The sequence below is a fragment of the Anoplopoma fimbria genome, chromosome 10, assembly GCF_027596085.1.
Source record: "Anoplopoma fimbria isolate UVic2021 breed Golden Eagle Sablefish chromosome 10, Afim_UVic_2022, whole genome shotgun sequence".
In the NCBI taxonomy this organism is placed as follows: Eukaryota; Metazoa; Chordata; class Actinopteri; order Perciformes; family Anoplopomatidae; genus Anoplopoma; species Anoplopoma fimbria.
In genome coordinates this window covers 18,494,980-18,512,230 of record NC_072458.1, presented here as the reverse complement: position 1 = coordinate 18,512,230, position 17,251 = coordinate 18,494,980, and the positions used below count along the sequence as shown (strand labels likewise).

The 17,251-nt window shown below is 43.1% G+C and overlaps 1 protein-coding gene across 2 annotated transcripts in view; it reads right to left on the bottom strand.

The window, feature by feature from the left end:
- Nucleotides 1-509: 509 nt before the first annotated feature.
- Nucleotides 510-17,251, bottom strand: part of trioa (trio Rho guanine nucleotide exchange factor a) — a 76,030-nt gene continuing 59,288 nt past the window's right edge. The window contains exons 38-63 of one of the 2 annotated variants that reach the window (XM_054606525.1): nt 16,977-17,220; nt 16,779-16,886; nt 15,590-15,783; nt 15,317-15,487; nt 12,094-12,189; nt 11,630-11,778; nt 11,483-11,549; nt 11,226-11,329; nt 10,989-11,058; nt 10,807-10,896; nt 10,636-10,728; nt 9,859-9,909; nt 9,686-9,763; nt 9,332-9,523; nt 8,756-8,936; nt 8,275-8,538; nt 7,678-8,177; nt 6,611-6,858; nt 6,355-6,496; nt 6,237-6,264; nt 5,940-6,102; nt 4,879-5,000; nt 4,717-4,795; nt 4,364-4,564; nt 4,124-4,262; nt 510-3,209 (exon numbers count right to left, since the gene is read on the bottom strand). In XM_054606525.1, coding sequence (XP_054462500.1) covers nt 2,658-3,209; nt 4,124-4,262; nt 4,364-4,564; nt 4,717-4,795; nt 4,879-5,000; nt 5,940-6,102; nt 6,237-6,264; nt 6,355-6,496; nt 6,611-6,858; nt 7,678-8,177; nt 8,275-8,538; nt 8,756-8,936; nt 9,332-9,523; nt 9,686-9,763; nt 9,859-9,909; nt 10,636-10,728; nt 10,807-10,896; nt 10,989-11,058; nt 11,226-11,329; nt 11,483-11,549; nt 11,630-11,778; nt 12,094-12,189; nt 15,317-15,487; nt 15,590-15,783; nt 16,779-16,886; nt 16,977-17,220 — 4,326 coding nt within the window. In that variant the 3' untranslated portion in view covers nt 510-2,657. The remainder of the gene's footprint in view (nt 3,210-4,123; nt 4,263-4,363; nt 4,565-4,716; nt 4,796-4,878; nt 5,001-5,939; nt 6,103-6,236; nt 6,265-6,354; nt 6,497-6,610; nt 6,859-7,677; nt 8,178-8,274; nt 8,539-8,755; nt 8,937-9,331; nt 9,524-9,685; nt 9,764-9,858; nt 9,910-10,635; nt 10,729-10,806; nt 10,897-10,988; nt 11,059-11,225; nt 11,330-11,482; nt 11,550-11,629; nt 11,779-12,093; nt 12,190-15,316; nt 15,488-15,589; nt 15,784-16,778; nt 16,887-16,976; nt 17,221-17,251) is intronic. The other variant, XM_054606526.1, reaches the window with a different exon arrangement.

Below are 17,251 nucleotides of genomic sequence, written 5' to 3'. Positions count from 1 at the left end.
ATAACTGTTATTTTGACGGAACTTGGCTATTGTAGAGAGATTGTATGATGAAAGATGTGGATAAGAAGTCTTATTCAGAGCTGATCTGATGGCTGATTGAATAGTCTTTGGCCCTTCAGGCTGTCTTTGCCAAACTCATATCCTCAGTATATCTAAAACAAAGTTGCAGAATTCAGCTTCCTGAATCAATTACAATTATTTCGCTTCATGTAACGAAGTTTGAAGATGGAACACAGCAACAGATCTTCTAGCTCTCCTTATTTATGCGGTGAAATCCAAGCCATGGTCGATGTGCAGATTACCTGACAGAAAAATGGGCAGATTCTCAAATGTCACCCAGTCATGAAACGTCGGGGGGGAATGTCTCATCTATTCTTGTCAAAAACTCAAAAGGAATGTTTATGCTAAAATTCATTAAATCTGTGTAAAATGTAGTTGTTCAAATAATAAAACCAAATAAAAAAACATGCAAAAATTACAAACTGGATACATGTGTTCATTATGTTTAATTTTCAAATAACTGATGGCAAAAATGAGAATATTTACAAGAGAAAATGTTTATGATCTGTACAAAGAAATATACATGCAAAGATAAAAAACATAAAAACATGTTATTTATGAAACAAATGAAACTGGAAACAAACATGACAAAAAAAGACAGACAACAATGAAAAATAAAAAGAACCTAAACTGAGGTATCCAGTCCAAGTGTCCTTTGTTTAATGGCCTGTGCACACCTTTAAAATAAATAAAAAGGTAACAGAGGACTGTAATCTCTGTTCCTGGTAGAATAAGTTTAAACGTGACACATCCTAACCGCATATTGGATCCATGTGTAGTTAAGTGGTTATACCAACTCTATCTCTTGCTTTAATTTCCAGGAAAGACAACAATTCAAAAACTATTGTTTAGTCGCTGTTTTAGGGTAGATTTTTTTTTCTTTTTCAAATAAAGAACAGGATTTTCCGAAAGAAATATTTTGGCAACAAATACATAAAGTTAGAACACCATTCAGTAAATGATGTACAAAAATCTCCCATTCAACTGTTCAAATAAAACGGCAACGCTCCATTCTCTGTGAAGTATAAATCTCTTTCTTTAATCACCTGCCTTTTTAAGAAAGGCACGAGAGACTTCTTAAACTAATTGTGATCCCCCGACATAGTGTTTAACTAGAGTAAACAATCATTCCACATGGTCATAGATTACCTAAAGTGAAACATGGTCACAATAAAACATTTTTTTTATTAAGTACTATAAAGCTAGAGCAACTTTGGTGTACCAATACTACAGAGGCAAACAGTACAAAAAGTGTTAAATATTGTTTTGATCAAACCGAAATGATTGTAGATTGTGACCTCTAACGTGGCCAGGCCTGGAAGTCGTAACACTCAAGAGCTCAAATAAACACAAACTACCAGCAGTGCTTGCAGTACCAAGTACATGCTTTTTCTCTAGATTTATTACAGATACAACAGATGTCTTCATAAATAGTTGCATAAAATGTTAAAGCCGCAACATTGCACATGATAATCAAACATAACATACAATGAGTGCATTTACAGTAATTTGTCCTCCTCTGCCTCCACATTCACTCCCATCTGATTGGCAATCACCGTTGCCACTGAAGCTCTGACTGTCTCATGTCCCGCCATTCAAAAGCAGGAGTCCACTGTGAATGTGAGGGGAAAGAAGGCCGAAGTCTATATACAAGGTAAGGCTTAAACATCTCATATCTGCGCAACACAAGTTTGTTCTAGGAAAAGCAAACGATGGATGTCTATTGTTTCTTCTCGGATTGGACAGTGCAGCATTGTTATTCGCGACATAGTCATCATGGTATCTTAGATTAGGTACATTATATAAGCGCAGCCATCAAAAAGCTCTGATCGGACGTACAAATGTCTCAATAAAGTCAAGAACCTAAGTCACTGTCTCCGGGTGTCTACAGAGTCCAAAAAAAAAGCAACTTTCAACTGATGAGCATTTTCTATAATTCTTATTTTTTTTTCTTGGAAATGTAGACGGTACTTTTCCTTTGTATACATTATTTCTGTAAGAAAAAGGGCTGCTTCTCAAAAGTCTTTGAGTTACAGTATTTTTAGTGTAAAAGAGCAAAAACACACATCTGTCTGTGTCCCTCCAGCAACAGGAGGGGGGGCCGTTTGCTCCCAGCGCCGTCACTGGTTGTGTTGGCATCGCTTTCTCCTGAAAGCTCTGCGTCTGTGCAGCGGTGTCAAGGCTCGATCAACTGGCTCTTCTGATCAGCTTTAACTCTTGCAAAGGAAAATAAATTACTTCATAATGTTTTTTTAGTTTTTTTTTTTAGTTTTTTTTTTTTTTAACTTAACTACAAAATTAGTTTCGAGTTGAAACCAGCAAGCAGCAGTAGACAAAGGCATCCATTAGTTTAGATGGTTTGTGAGAACTCTGGTCTCTAGGGCTCTGATTGGCTAAAGACCTCAATGGGTCTCAGTTTAATTGGTGAAAGGACTACAGGACTTTAGTAAATCAACATTCTGTGAAAGAGGATAAGATCAGCATTCATTTTTTTCTCCTTTCTTTTACAGCTACACCGTCAAGATGCTCCCTTCCAGAGGAACCTGCGGCCCCTTCGTTATAGTAGGGATTGGACTTGTGTATCCATTCCTTTAAACTCAGGGCTGAAGGCGACTTTGGATGAAGCTCCTGACTCCTCCGATGGCCCGAGCGTCAGTCTGATGTTTCCTCCTGTCTATAAAGGAGATGAGGCGGGACGTGTCCAGGCAGCCCTCTGCTCTGGCAGAGCCGTCGGACAGGCCGGCCTGCAGCCACGGCTCCTGGAGGCAGAGCCCGGCTGGAGGCCTCCTGCCCTGGTCGGTCCTCAGGAGCAGGCAGATGAAATCCCGGGCCTCCTGGCTGACGCCCTGGAAGTAATCCCTGGGGAAGCTGAAGTCCAGCCGGCAGATGTTCAGGCAGGTCTCCTCGGCGCTCTCGTCGAGGAAGGGGGAGGCGCCGCTCAGCAGCACGTAGGTCACCACGCCCAGGCTCCACAGGTCAGAGGTCAGCGACACGGGCTCTTCGAGGACCAACTCTGGGGAGGCAAACTCAGGGCTGCCCAGCAGAGGGTGGACGTAGTGGGCACTGTTGAGCTGGACAGCGTCACCAAAGTCTGTGAGTTTGACCATTGGCTGGCCGCTGGAGCTGTTGGCCACCAGCAGGTTCTCAGGCTAAGAAAAGAGAGAACAATGTCACCATTAGACTTGTCTACTTGATTTTTAACATTACTTTTTACAGATTCATTTTTATGTTGCAAGAGAAACATCATGCAAAGTCTGGTAAAACGAAGATCTAACAGAAAAGGTTCCATTTCAGGCTGGAAATACACTTTACTACAATGATGACGAACTAAAGATCCAATAAAGGTGTTTTGGGAAGAACAATCTGACATCAAATAGATTTGAAACACTCACAACTATAATTGCACACTCAGTACAGTGCAGATTTCTGCCAGGTGGGTCTGCAAGGACCACTGATTGTGTGATTGAATGAATACAACCCCACACTGGCTGATCTGCCGTCTAGACTCACTTCATTAAACACAAAAAATGCCGTGAGGGCTGGTTAACAGTTGTACGGGAGGAGTATAAAACATGTAACAAAATGTCTTCTGAGAACATGTGAGTCTCCACAACCATGAGAGGTCGTTGAGCATGCAGCCATAACTGGGACACCCAAAATATTATGCAGTTTGCTGCAGCAGAATGCGAGATTAGCCGCGGACAGACACAAAGGTGCATGCACGACCACTTCAAGGACAATTATTTAAAATAGTTTATAGCACTCATGTTTGTACGTAAGGTAAATATGAAGAGGTAACACAAATCCACCTATCAGCACTTTTAAAGCTCACTAATTAACAAGTTATTCTATCTTTTTGAAAACATCAAATTGGTGTCTTTTTCTGCACACAGATATGAGAGCGATCTTTTTTTCAAATATTCTGGAAGGAAACAAATAAGCTTGTTTCACAAAATGTCAAACAATTATTTCTGTAAATCAATGTGCAATGCTTCATCATATTTACACTCTGTGCTGGTTTATGTTATATCAAGCAAGTACAACTTGAGATGAAACTACTTACTTTTACGTCCAAATGCACGATCCTGCAGTTATGCAGGTAATGTAAAGCTTCTAAAACATCCTTTAGGTAGCAGGCCACTTTCTCCTCCGTCAGATTCCCCCAGCTCACGATGTAGTCCAGCAGACGACCTTGATCAGCCCTGAAACACAAACATCACAAACGCAAAAGTTAACCCATCTGAGTTCAATTCCAAAACTCCCTGGGATTTTTTTTATTTAATGTGTTTTGGTCTGTACTCACATCTCCAGGACGAGTGCGTAGCTGCTGGGGGTTTCATACGTGTCTATGAGGCCGACTATGTGGGGGTGTTGGAGCCTCTGGAGCAGATTGAGTTCCTGAGTCACCCGGTCCCTCCTCATCAGCTTCTTGTTCACCTGTTTGACCGCCACCAGACGTTTGGTGCCCTGCTGGTCACACCGCTTGACAACAGAGAAACGACCCCTGGTGAGAAGAAAGAGGATGGACGTTCAGAGGTCAGTTAGTCTACCAAAAGGTTACTTCTAATAAGACATTTAACAAGTCAAATAAATTCATATCAATCAGAAAGAACACTGAATATCAAAAGTGCAATTATATGAAGTTGAGGCGTTTACCTGCCCAGTTCAACCACCTCAGTGTAGTGAGACTCAAAGTTGTCCTTCCAGCTCACTCTGATTCCACCACTGGACACAGCTGAGACACAGAACACGGACAATCAATTCAAGTCCACACTTACCAGTATTGGCAAATGCTGTATATTCTTTGTATGTTCTTACCCAACACTCTGAGGCTAGCTGATGACGTCACGCTGCCCAGCTCGTTCGTGGCAACACAGGTGTAAACGCCATCGTCCTCAGAAGCTACGCCGATTATCCGCAGCGTCGCTTCCCCAGTATCACTGCAATAATTCAAATTCACATTTGATTAAAAACTTCTTCATAGTCCAGTGCAGATTCCCCTGTTAAAATATATGGTGGCTGATATGGGCAAACAAGCTACGATAGCCATAAAACATTTTACGTAAGAAAAAAAATGTGCTGCAAAAAGGTTAAACAAATACATTGACATCAAACACAGAAATGATGGAAAGTCAAAACTTCTAAAATCCCTAAAATAAAATCCAGTCAAGATTGATTTTTTCGACTTAGAGAGAGAGAGAGAGAGAGAGAGAGAGAGAGAGAGAGAGACTACTGTACAGGAGGTGTGTTTGTTTTTGAAGCGTGAAGATAAGTGGAATAAAGAGGCGACATAAAAATAAAAGGTGCTTATTCTTTATTAAATGTGGCCTTTGTCTTTAAAATAGCTACGCAAATCTATTGATCTTATATAATATTGTAAAACACTAAGACCAAATGTAAAAAAGAATAAGTGCCTTTTCATGTTGCTCCACTATTCATCCTGCTTCTAAAAACAAACGCACTCTCTCGTCAGGTTTCTCTGCAGCTTTTTTCTGTTGCTTGTTTTTGTTTTTTTATTTGCAACATTTCTGTATTTGCAGCATATTTGCTTTTAAAGTATTTGTTTTGACTTTGTACAGCACATTCTTTCTCTCATTCACAGCGCTTTATATTGTTGTATTTGTTTTGTATTTCACAAGTTGGCCAAATTGGCAACGTTTCTGAAGCTGCGGCACATTTCTCCTGATGGAGACATTTTGGGCCCCTAATGGCCTCTGTAAAAAAACAGTTAACTGTGCCACCACAAACAAGTGACAGTCCTATTGCTGAGTGTCATATAATACCTCTAAATAACAGACTATCAGACTCCACTGTAGTCTGATAGAGCTCTAGAAAACCTACTATGAAAACACTCTTGTGCAGTGACTCTGTTTTCTAACCTGTAGGCGATGCTGAAGTGTCCGTTGTTGGCGAGGTTGCTCTGGTCGGGTCCCTTCCAGGTGACAGCGGCCCGGGGTCGACCACAGACCTTACACCTCAGAGTGACGCTCTCGCCGTTGTCACACGTAACGTCACTCAGAGGTACAAGGAACTCTGGGGGAACTGGAGGAAGAAAAACTAATTAAATGCTGAGACGATTGATTCAAGAAAGTAGTTAAACTGTGCTTTTGATATTTTATTATTTTATTGGTCTTTTTAATCTTGAAATAAACAAAATTCCACAAAGTAACACATACCATCATAGATGTAGTTTGGATTTAGAAGCTGAAAAGACAGAACAAAAATCACGTCAGAGTGAGAAAAAAGCACTGAGGAGCAGAAATACGACTCAATAGTCTCCTCTGATAAACGAACCTTTACAGAAACTTTATTGGCCAGGCCTTCTCTGGACTTCCTGTAACCGTTTTCCAGCTTGGTGTCTTTCTTCGCCTCCTTCTCCTTCTTCTCAGATTTTTTGCGGATGCGCAGGGTCGTGTGCCAGGATGAAGGCTTCCTACTGCGACAACAAAATGGATCCAGTCAAATCAAATGTATTCACTAAACAAGTAGGAGACAGCCTTTGAACAGAACAGTCAACATAACCCTCATATCATTTATCCAGAGCTCTTACTTCATGGATCCCTCGGGGCAATCGGTGACGATGGCCGAGGTGTGTCCCAGCACGAATCCGGGGATCCAGCCCTCGGCGGCGGGGCCCTGCTCCGTAGCCGCCCTGAACACCAGGAACATGTTTTGCTGGTTGCTGGCCAAGATCTGGACCACCTCGCCCTGACTGACGCTGATCTCATCCTCCTTCACTGCCATGTAGTCCTGGGTCACCAACATGGTGGATACGCTACTGCTGCTGCTACTTTCACTCTGCACCACAGGGAGGAAACACCGAGATAAAGAAAACCGTAAATACAAACTTGGTTCATTGTAGGAAAACTTAAATTACGACTACGTTGACTCATTCAGACTGAACTGAAGTTGTCATAAAGACATCTAAAGCTATTTATACCCTTTTGTAAAGAAAAGTGAGAGAAAAGCAGAGGACGAACACTGGAAAAAGAGGTTTGATTACTTTCCACTTGATACAAAGTCTTCTGAAAGGATAAGGGTGAAGTGCAAGAAAGACTTATAAACAGTGATTCATTATTTTCTTCTTGGAAAAAACATAGAACTGAGAGAAGAAAGGCAGGAGTAAGATGAAGATTTCCATCTTAGCTCTGCAGCTCCAGACAAAGACGAGAGGAGCAACGTTAGGCTGAATGAGAGGATCTCTGTTGAGAACGATTGTAGGCCAACCACAAACGCCGGAGGTTAGTTGCAGGGAAAATAGATTTCAGTGACACACCATGAAGACAGCAGGAGGTGAAGGACGGCCAAGAGGAAGTCAGATGTTAGTACAAGCTTTGTTAGAGTTAAGAAATCTAGAGACTGAAAGGAAATCACTGAAGAATTGATTGATCCGTTAGAGAAAAACATGTTGACAGTGGAAACGTTTGCTAGAGATTGTCTTCAGAGTAAGCTAGAGAAGATGATGTTGAAGAGCAGTGAAGGTTGTCAGAGATGCGTAGTAGGGGACAGATTAGTAGCACTGCGCTGCAGCAGGACAGGAGACAGACAGGACAGACCAGACCTCCCTCTGCCTGGGTGTTAGTCGGTGCAGCACTGGGCAGCAGGAAGTAGTCTTACCCCATTACTCTGGGTGGACTGCTCGCTGGCCGATGAGCACGTACTCATGCGGTCGGCTTCCTTGCTGTGTGTGGAGTGTCTGTGGGTTTGGCTCCCAGATCCAGAGCCAGTCTGGATCTGGTTCGAGTTCTGACGGACCGGAGTCTCTCCTGCATCCCCCGGGAAGGTGAACGAGCCAGGCCGGCTGGCTGGAGAGCCCGGCATGGAGCTCCAGAATCCAGATCCGGTCTTTGGGCCCGGGCTGGGAGGGGGAGGGGGGAGGCCGTCCTTGACAAAGGCAGGAGTGGCCAGGGGAGGGGCCATGGGGGACACGGCTCCTGGCCGTGGTTTGGAAGTGGGTGTGGAGGGCAAGGGCCCAACCGTGGCGCGGGGAATAGGGGCTACAGCACTGGAAGAGGTGGGGGCCTGTGCTTGGTCCTCTGGGGTCTGGATGGGGCGCTTGCCCTGCGGGCTACCCCCTGGAGGGAGTAGGGTAGGTGGGACAGGACAAGGGGACGGACCTGGATCATAAGTGAGCAAAACTCACACCTCAGTCAAATCTTTCATTTTTGCCATACGAAAAAAAAAAGAAAAATCACAAATAAAGACGTCTCATACCTGACATCTTGTTTGGGCCGTCGGTGTCCGCCCCAGGGTGGAGACGGAGAGGCTGGGGCAGGCGGGAGGGCTGGGGGATCCTGGACGGCCGACGAGAACCCTGGGCCCCTAAAGGTATGGAGCTACCCTGGGAGCTTCCACCTCCGAGCCCAGGGGCCACACTGGGCCCACTACTGCCTCCACCCGGAGCTCCAACGCTGGGCACACACGAGCCACTGCTCGCCCCTACGTGGTTCCTCTGATACTCTATTGGTGAGGTTAGAGCTGTGGTGAATTACAAAGCAAATAACGGAAGCCATGTAGCAAACAGTCCCTTCTCTAAAACGATCCTGTGTGTGTGTGTGTGTGTGTGTGTGTGTGTGTGTGTGTGTGTGTGTGTGTGTGTGTGTGTGTGTGTGTGTGTGTGTGTGTGTGTGTGTGTGTGTGTGTGTGTGTGTGTGTGTGTGTGTGTGTGTGTGTGTGTGTGTGTGCGTGTGCCTACCATTGAGGAAGTTGCGTTGGCTCTCGAGTATCTGGCTGATCTGAAGGGTCCAGACCTCACGCACCCCCGGGTGGGCGGAGTGAAGCACAAAGGAGTCCACGGTGCCGTTGGTCGACCGAGAGGTGAGGATGAACTTACAGGGATCGCTTTCCATATTCTCCTCTATACCCAAACAGCTCACCTAGAGCGAGAGGGAGATGTATCGTTGTGTATGTGTTATTATACAAGTCCGCTTTAGGTAAGTAATGAGATTTAATTGTTAATGAGTATATTAATTTTTTTTGCATTTTTTTCAATTACCTTTTTGAGATTTAACATCACAAACTAGAAAAAAAGTTTTATTAACCAGATGGCTTCTTCAAAATAAAAGCTCCCATAAACAATATTTTTTTTTGAGATTCTGTCTGTTGCACAGAGAAAATGTATCTTACTTTGAAATTACCCAATTTAAAAAACTCTGAGCAGTATATCTATGTTTGCTAGTATTGTTTTTTTGAACATTTTTAGATGAAAAGCTTGTAACTAGCTACATTTACTATATATATATATATATATATATATATATATGTCTGTTACCTTGATGCTGTTCTTGTAGAGGAAGCCTGGCAAGGAGAAACCTTTCTTCTTATCGAGCGGCTCGCTAAAGATGACCATCTGCTCAAAGAGGAAGACCCTCCTCTCCTTCATCCGGCCGAGCGAACTGCCCTCCGGGTCGGACACCATGAACGTGTCCTGCAGCAGAAGACGACCCTGAGCCACGATCTTCCCCTGGAGAGGGAGATGAAAGAGAGGGAATTAGAAAGATCAAGTATCGGAAGAAAGAGAGATAGTTGAAGAAATTTGAAATGATGAGAGATAAGTGGTTTTGTTAATAAGGAAACATGCTGTGACCTGTGTTGTTAATCATAATAATTCAATGTGATTTCTTACATCAAATCCCTGAAGCCTGCCGACATTCATCATATCATTACACCTTTTTGGCACGATGCACATGACCTCCACCGCTTTCTGTAAGAGTCACAAATGACCAAAAGGTTGATGATATTGCAGAATATGTTTGACTTGATTTTAAGTAAATACAAAGCGCTATTTCATTATCTTACCTCCAACTCCATAGACTCCAGCCCTGCCTTTTTAGAGTGTTTCAGGAAATCCTAAAACAGGAAGAAAAAAAAAAGAAAAAAACATAAATTCATCAATTCAACTTTTAAATAATCATGTGGATTGATGTGATGTACATTTTCAGACAGTGGATGACAGTGACATACAGTTTTACGGTTAAACTGCAATGAATAATCATATTTTGGCGACAGCGAGGTAACAAAAACCAGAATAACAAACAACACAGGGGTGGAATAAGAGGAATTATTATTTATGTGTGTTAAAGTGCTGCCTTTGTTTGATGGACTGAGCAGACAGTGAGCAATGGACTTCACATGACAATGTTCACAACTTTGATTCATTTTTATGAAAAACATTTTGATTCTTGGAACTTCAAAAACGGAATATAAATAATCATGGAATGGACACATATTGGAACTTTATGTGACATCATTACTAGTTTATGTCTTAACGATGCCGGTAAATCTGAGTGAATAATACTTTGGTGCTCATGGTTTCCGTAAATTGAACTGAACCATTGAATTGTGGAAAATCGAAATTATCTAACGGCGTGTCAATATTGCCAAAAGTTACCCGGCGTCTAATTGAGACCTGCATTTATTTGTCAAAACATTCAACAACACCCGGTGAGTAAAAGGGAGCCCTTATTTTAAGTTGTAGGGTATTCGGATGCAAGTTAGGAAGACGAGACTAGATAAAAGGCAGCATAAGCAGCAGCTAAAGCTCTGGCGCCCTCTGCTGTAATGTACCAGACCAACCTTAAGCAGCAGCTGGTACTTCATGATCCTCTGGACCGGCTTGATGAGCAGGTCTGTGATCTGCAGCCTGTGTCCCAGCCGCTGCTTCAATTCCTACAGAGTCGAGGGTCAGAGGTCAGAGGCATATTTGCAATATCTGCTGATAAAATCTTCCAAATAATGGGCTCATACCTCAAAGTAGGTGTCAATGTACTCTGAGACGATGTGCTCCGACTTGGGCTTGTTTTGGCAGTACACCACGTACATGTTTAGTCTCCGTTCCTGGATACAGAAAGCACATTTGATTACGACATGATCGCATATTTAAAGCATGCACAAAGAAAGCAGAGGTCGGAAATCCACTGTGGACGAACCTGTTTGAGAAAGAGCGGTCCAAGTCTGTCAGGGTCCTCCAAACATTTTTCCAACTCCCCAAGATAGAAACTAAACAAGACAGAGACAGGAGAGGAGGGAGTTAGCTTACTGTGCTAGCTGATCTGAACAGGAAAAGCTCTGTATTCTCCATGTGTGTGTGTGTGTGTGTGTGTGTGTGTGTGTGTGTGTGTGTGTGTGTGTGTGTGTGTGTGTGTGTGTGTGTGTGTGTCACATACTCTTTGTGCCAGTCGTAGATCTGGTGGATGTTGCCAAACACGATTTTGTCTTTTCCCTTCATATCATCAGGGACACCCTCCTCTTTCATCCGGCTCATGTAGCCCTAATGATGGAGGAACACAGACACAGTCACACACATTTACGACAGCCAGACTGTAGAGCAAATTAATCATAATTCTTTGAGTGACAATTTGAAAATAAGCGTTTTCTGACATCAAGTCATGTAAAATAAGCATCTGATGAAGCATCAACTCACCTCCACCACCAGGCCGAGGTCTCTGACATAATCTCTCTCCGTCTCCACCAACTCCAGCAGAATGTAACTACAGATAAAAGAAAAATATTAGATGTTTCTACTTAAAAAAAAACAAGAAATAAGCAGATGAAGGAAAAGCTGCCTTACTGTCTTTTCTTGAGGATGCTGGTCCTGCGCTCGTCCAGCTCTTCGATGGGGGAGGAGGAGGAGAGGAGGGAGTTGTCAGAGGGGTTGAAAGAGGGGGAGCTGCTGTCTCCTTGTTCTACTGACAGGGAGCTGGGTCTGTCCTCCAAAGCCTGAACCAGAGAGAAACATGGCACACATAACCAATGAAATGGCTGGCTTTGGCAGTTAATCACACTGACTCGTGTACAGTGATAGATTAGATAAAATAGGAACTTCCTCTCTCTCAAATGATTGAAAAAAGCGTCCTGTCACAGGCTAGATAATCTAAAGCCTGAAAACAGACCCAAGTGAAGAAGTCTAGTTCTCTCCAAGACCACTTTAATTATATCAATGTCAATTGACGAAAATCCGGCATGGAAAAATGACGAGAGGTATGAAGGGACACAGGAGACTTGAGGTGCTCATGTTTTACTCTGCTATCCTACCATCTTGCTTTTGACCAGCTCCTCGATGGCGCTCACCAACTCAGCGGCACTGGGCGTCTCTGAACTGGATGGACGGACCGACAGACGAGAAGAGGTCTGGGGCAAAAAATACAGAGATGAGAGCAGGGAGGAGAAAAAAAATGAAGATTAGAGCTTGACAAGACATATAATCTAACAACTAAATCTGCTCTTTGGCTGGTGTCAAAGCTACTCTTCCTAGTAGGCGTTTAAAGCAACCAGACTATACTTTATTTATTTATTATAAAAGTTTACTTGTAATTTTTGAAGATAGAAAATGATAAATCTCTAAAACAGACGCTAAATGCATTATCTGGCTTACTGAACCCCGGAGTGAGATTCTTCATGTTCTTGTTAGTTGGAAGGGTCCATAAACAGATATTTCAAAAGCTACTAAAGCTTAATATTATTTATTGTATAAAAGGTAGTAAAGTTCTGATTAAAGGATCAATGAGTAGGATTCGTCGGTTGCGGTCTGTAAATATAATTGGCCCTTCCTCAACTTGGTTTTGGTGCTCGCCAGCAGGTGAAAGCCAACCACAGATTCACTCTTGTTTTGGGACAAGCTTTGAAGTTTCACATCGCTAAATTTGCATTTTTTCTGCAGTCTGTCCGACTCCTTGGTAGTTTCTTCTTGAATACACAAGACATTATGATCTGGCACCTGGCTGCTTTTTATAAAGGTTGACGCCCAGAAACGAACAGAGCAAAATAAGAAATAAAAGATACAGACACCTTAAGTGATGGTTGAGGGGGACTATTTTTGTATAACCATCTTTTATTTTGGTAAAATCCTACTCGTTCTGTCATTAAGATTATTTTTAAGCTTTTGTTTAGTGTCTTTCTTTATTAGTATAATTTAAAGTGGATGTTTAATTTTTGTTATTTGAGCGAGCAATGACTCAGTGAAAATGTTTTGTTAAATGTTCAATGCTGTCGTCTGAAGAGAGAGAAGATCCAAAATAAATGTTTCCACACGTGAAACCCTGATGCTTGGGGTTTGTATCTGAAGGTTCAAACAAAGTGAAAAGGGAAAGTATATGAAAAAAAAATGAAAAGGTAAAAAACATGAGGCTGAAATCGAGGTGAGCAAAAATCAAGATATGGAAAAGAAAGGTTAAATTTCAGAAAAACGGTGATGGGGAGAAGGTCGGGGGGGGAAAAAAAGTGATGTCTGAATGGATGATGTTTCCGTTTCTTTTGCGGCTGACGATGAACAGCTTTTGAAATAAAAAGAGGATGCTACCAGGGCGGGAATGAAGGAGGTATATGTATGTATGTATATATAGTTCAGGAGACTCTCACCCTTGCTGTGCTGTGCTTCAAGACTTTCCCCAATTAGGTTTTCTGGGTGAGGCTGTGTGCCCTTCTGGCCTCGCCAGCGTTTAGAGATGCCAATTACTCGCATGGGTAATGAGGTTAACGCACAGAGGGTAAAAGGGGGATGAAGACGAGCGGGCAGGGGAGGGGAGGGTGAGGGGTTTGGAGGATGATGAGAACAAGGGGGGGCTTTTGATTTTTCACCTCAGTGTGGGGGCTAAAATTTGATTATTGTCCAGGGCAGCTGCCTTCTCAGCTGACGGGGATACTGGAATTTATATTCGCATCTACTTTCTTTTCAGCCACGAAACATTTGCCCAACCAGACGTGATTGAGTGATAAACATCCAGGAAAAATCTGCTGTCCTGTGTCACCGTAACAGACTCAAGCCGGCGTTATAAAATTAAAAATGTCCTTGGAATTTATAGACGCAATTAAGGCATTCAAGCCTTCCGATCTGTACTGAAACTCCACATCGGCATCCATGTAGAGTGAAGAGCTACACGCATCTTCTCTTTATTTACATTTTCCCGTAACGGCCTTGTTCATCTGCCGGGTGACTCTACAGTGGTGTGTTGTAGAAACGGGGCAGAGAGTACAAGTCAAAATCAATGAAACTAAAAAAAACGATGGAAGGGGAAAAAATTCTCCACTCAAGAAATTCTTTAAGGGTTCAGGAAAATACAAAAGTTAGGAAGAGTGACTTTAAGGGGATGGAGAAAAGGTGTATTTTTAAAAGAAGAAAGTCTAAAAAGAAGAGCAGCTAGCTTAATTTCCTTTCAATCCAGAAACTGTTGTAGAAATCAAAGAATAAGGCTTTAGCAAGTAGCATTTAAAGCTGAAGACTGGGGGGGGGGGAGAGAATTAAAAGTATTGACCGAGGGAAGAGACAGAGGGAGTAGCAGGGCATTTCAGATGGAGAGGTATGGAAACTGAGACAAAGCAAAGACAGGACATAAATCAAGGTAATGCTACAGTGTGGCAAACAGCAAACGATACAACCAGGAAACAAAACAAAAGAGAAACAGAAATTAGTGTCAGAGGAGCCTTCGCTTTGGTCGAGGAGACTTGGAGTGCCTGAAACTTTTTCATTGCTTTCTGCTTAAGAAGATATGAGAGAATATGATGCAACATGCCAAGATAAAATGTTATGCATAACAGAATCTAAGGAGTCACTTAAATGCCCTTTTTGGGGGAAAAAGAGAGGGACTGAAATGAGGGAAAATGTAACCTAAAGGACTTAAAACCATAACAGCAAAGAGAAGAAAAAGGACCTCTAAAAGATGTGATTCATTTGCCTTTAAGGAGTTCATAGATGGTGCTTAAATTAGTTTAAGTTGTTACCATGTCCCTAAATCTACAGGATGTAGACTAAAGGAACCTTACCCTTCCAGTATCACCAACAATCAACCTAATGTGATAAAGTTTGTCACTAATTTGAACACAATTCCAATAGACTAATCTCTCCTGTTGACTATTTATTTACTGTTCTGCTGCTTTTCTTCTTATTTCAAAACTTCCTTCCACAGTAAAACCAAAAAGAGAAAATGTACTAAAGCAGAGCTTCTTAAGTTGATGGAACAAAAATCCCTGACAGCATCTAGGCTCATATCACTATATATAGATTCTCCCAGGCCTAATTCCAAAAGGAACTAAAGAACTCATAACATCCTTTCTGACCTAAAACTGAAAGAACTCTGTGAACCAACTTTGTAGCGCCGAGAATTGAACAAAGTCAAAAGGTGAGTACAGTTTGTGTCCCAGTCCCATTTCATAATCTCTCCTCCTGACTCCTCTGCTTCTACTGTTCATCATCTTTCCCTCGCTGTCTCTTTCCTCTGTCCCCTCTCTTCTGTCTCCACGGTAACGCCCTCCCTCTCCTCACCTTGTCGTCCTGTGAGTCCGGCTGCAGCAGGCTGTGCTGCTGGATGGCCATGGGTGGAGGCAGAGGAACTGAGTCCGCTCCCTCCTCGCCCTCCTCCTCTCCGCAGCTCTGCATGCCCGAAGAACTGGACTTGGACAACGTGCCGCTCGACAAGCCCTCGTTACGAACCCTCTGCAACACACATGGATGACAAAGTGGGGTAAACGTCACAATACTTTACACGGCCGCTGAATGGAGGCAGGACGGCAATGAGAGTGTCGAGCATCCACCCACCTCCTCCACCGTCTCGTCCTGAGGTGTAGCGGCACTGTCGTCCGAGTCTTTCTGGGAGCCCATCGTCATCTCCCCGCTCTTCCGCACGTCGCGGCTCTTCTTGTGCTTGTGGGCCAGCTTCTTCACGTGGCCGTCCGCCTTGCCGCTGCTTAGCCGACGCACCGGGCTGGTGAGCCACTTACGCAGAGTGTTACCTTGGAAACAAAACCCAAACGTACCGAACTCAGTCTGCTGCTCTACGAAGGACTATTTGAAGTCACACATTAGAATAACAGAGGGAGGAAAACATTCTATCCTAAAGATCTAAATAGCAGTTAAAGGGACACACAAAAAATATATATTTTCACTGCTTTATGTTGCCGTCAGACAGCAATTTCTGACGTGGAATTGAAGTCTTTATATCCAGCTATGCTTTGCGAAAGCCACCAGACCCCATTAAGAAAACAACTATATTTTTACCTTGCAGAACACAAGAGACGCTGGCCCACCGCTGCTTCAATCGGTTAGTTTATTTGTGTTATTGTGAGACTTTGGTGTTTTAAAGGCTTAGTTCTGATTCACAGAGTCACACAATAACAGAAACTAGCTAACCGATCTCGGCCGTGGTAGAGCAGCAACTCTCGTTTTCTGCGGGGTAAAATTGCAATTTTTGTCAAAGGAGCCTTGTGCCTTTGGCGAGAGCGTAGAAAACAGCTTCTCCTCGGAAACAGACTTTAAAGCTGTCTGACGGTAAGGTTAACCTGTGAAAACATTCTGAATATAACGTACACATAAACAGATTAAAAAAAAAAATGATATGGGTCTTTTTTTGTGTGTGACTAAAATATGTTTTGCTGCTGCCCCAGTCCAAAGCAGAAAAGCATACACCGACTATGAATGAATACCTCATAAAACCCAAACTAAAAACATCTGAACTCTCACTTTACCAGTAATCTTTTTTATATAGAATACAGCTCCACTAATACTTTAGCCTTTGTGTGATACTATTAATTACAACCATCACTTGAACGCCATACTGAAGAAGTGGTTTTACTTGACTTTGATTTTGCTCTAGTGGGAGTAACATGTGCCAAAGAGTACTTGTGAAATTGGACACAATCCTGATGTAACTTGCTCAAATTTTTGAGTTGATTTTTTGTGGGATTTCTGAGAGTAGACCCAACAGTTTATTTGGCACAGGTGACCTTACCTGGTCGTTTAGGCCCTGGTGATGTGTGTGAGCCGATGCCATGACCAGGCTGGAGCGTAGCGGACGACCCCGGCATGATGGAGTCATTGCTGCACACTGAGAGAGTGTCTGTGAAACAAAGAGTGGTGTTATGGTTTAAAATGTACATTAAAGGTGCAGACACAGTCAAAAACTGAACATTTGTGCCACATTCTGTACCTTTGTGGTTGTAAATGCCCTCCATCTCCATGGAGGACCGGGAGTGGGCGATGCAGAGCATGGAGCAAGGCACCAAACCCTCCATGGCCGGGGAGCGGTCCGTGGTCCTCACCAGGCACCAGTCTGGCTTGTCGTGGCATCGCTCCAGAACCTCCACCGTCTGACCGCGCCGCACCGTCAGCTCGTTGCTGTTGCTGGCCATGAAGTCGTGTATCACCACGGTCAGCTCACAGCCACCGGAGAGCTGGAGGGAGGAAGGATAATCACAATGACAT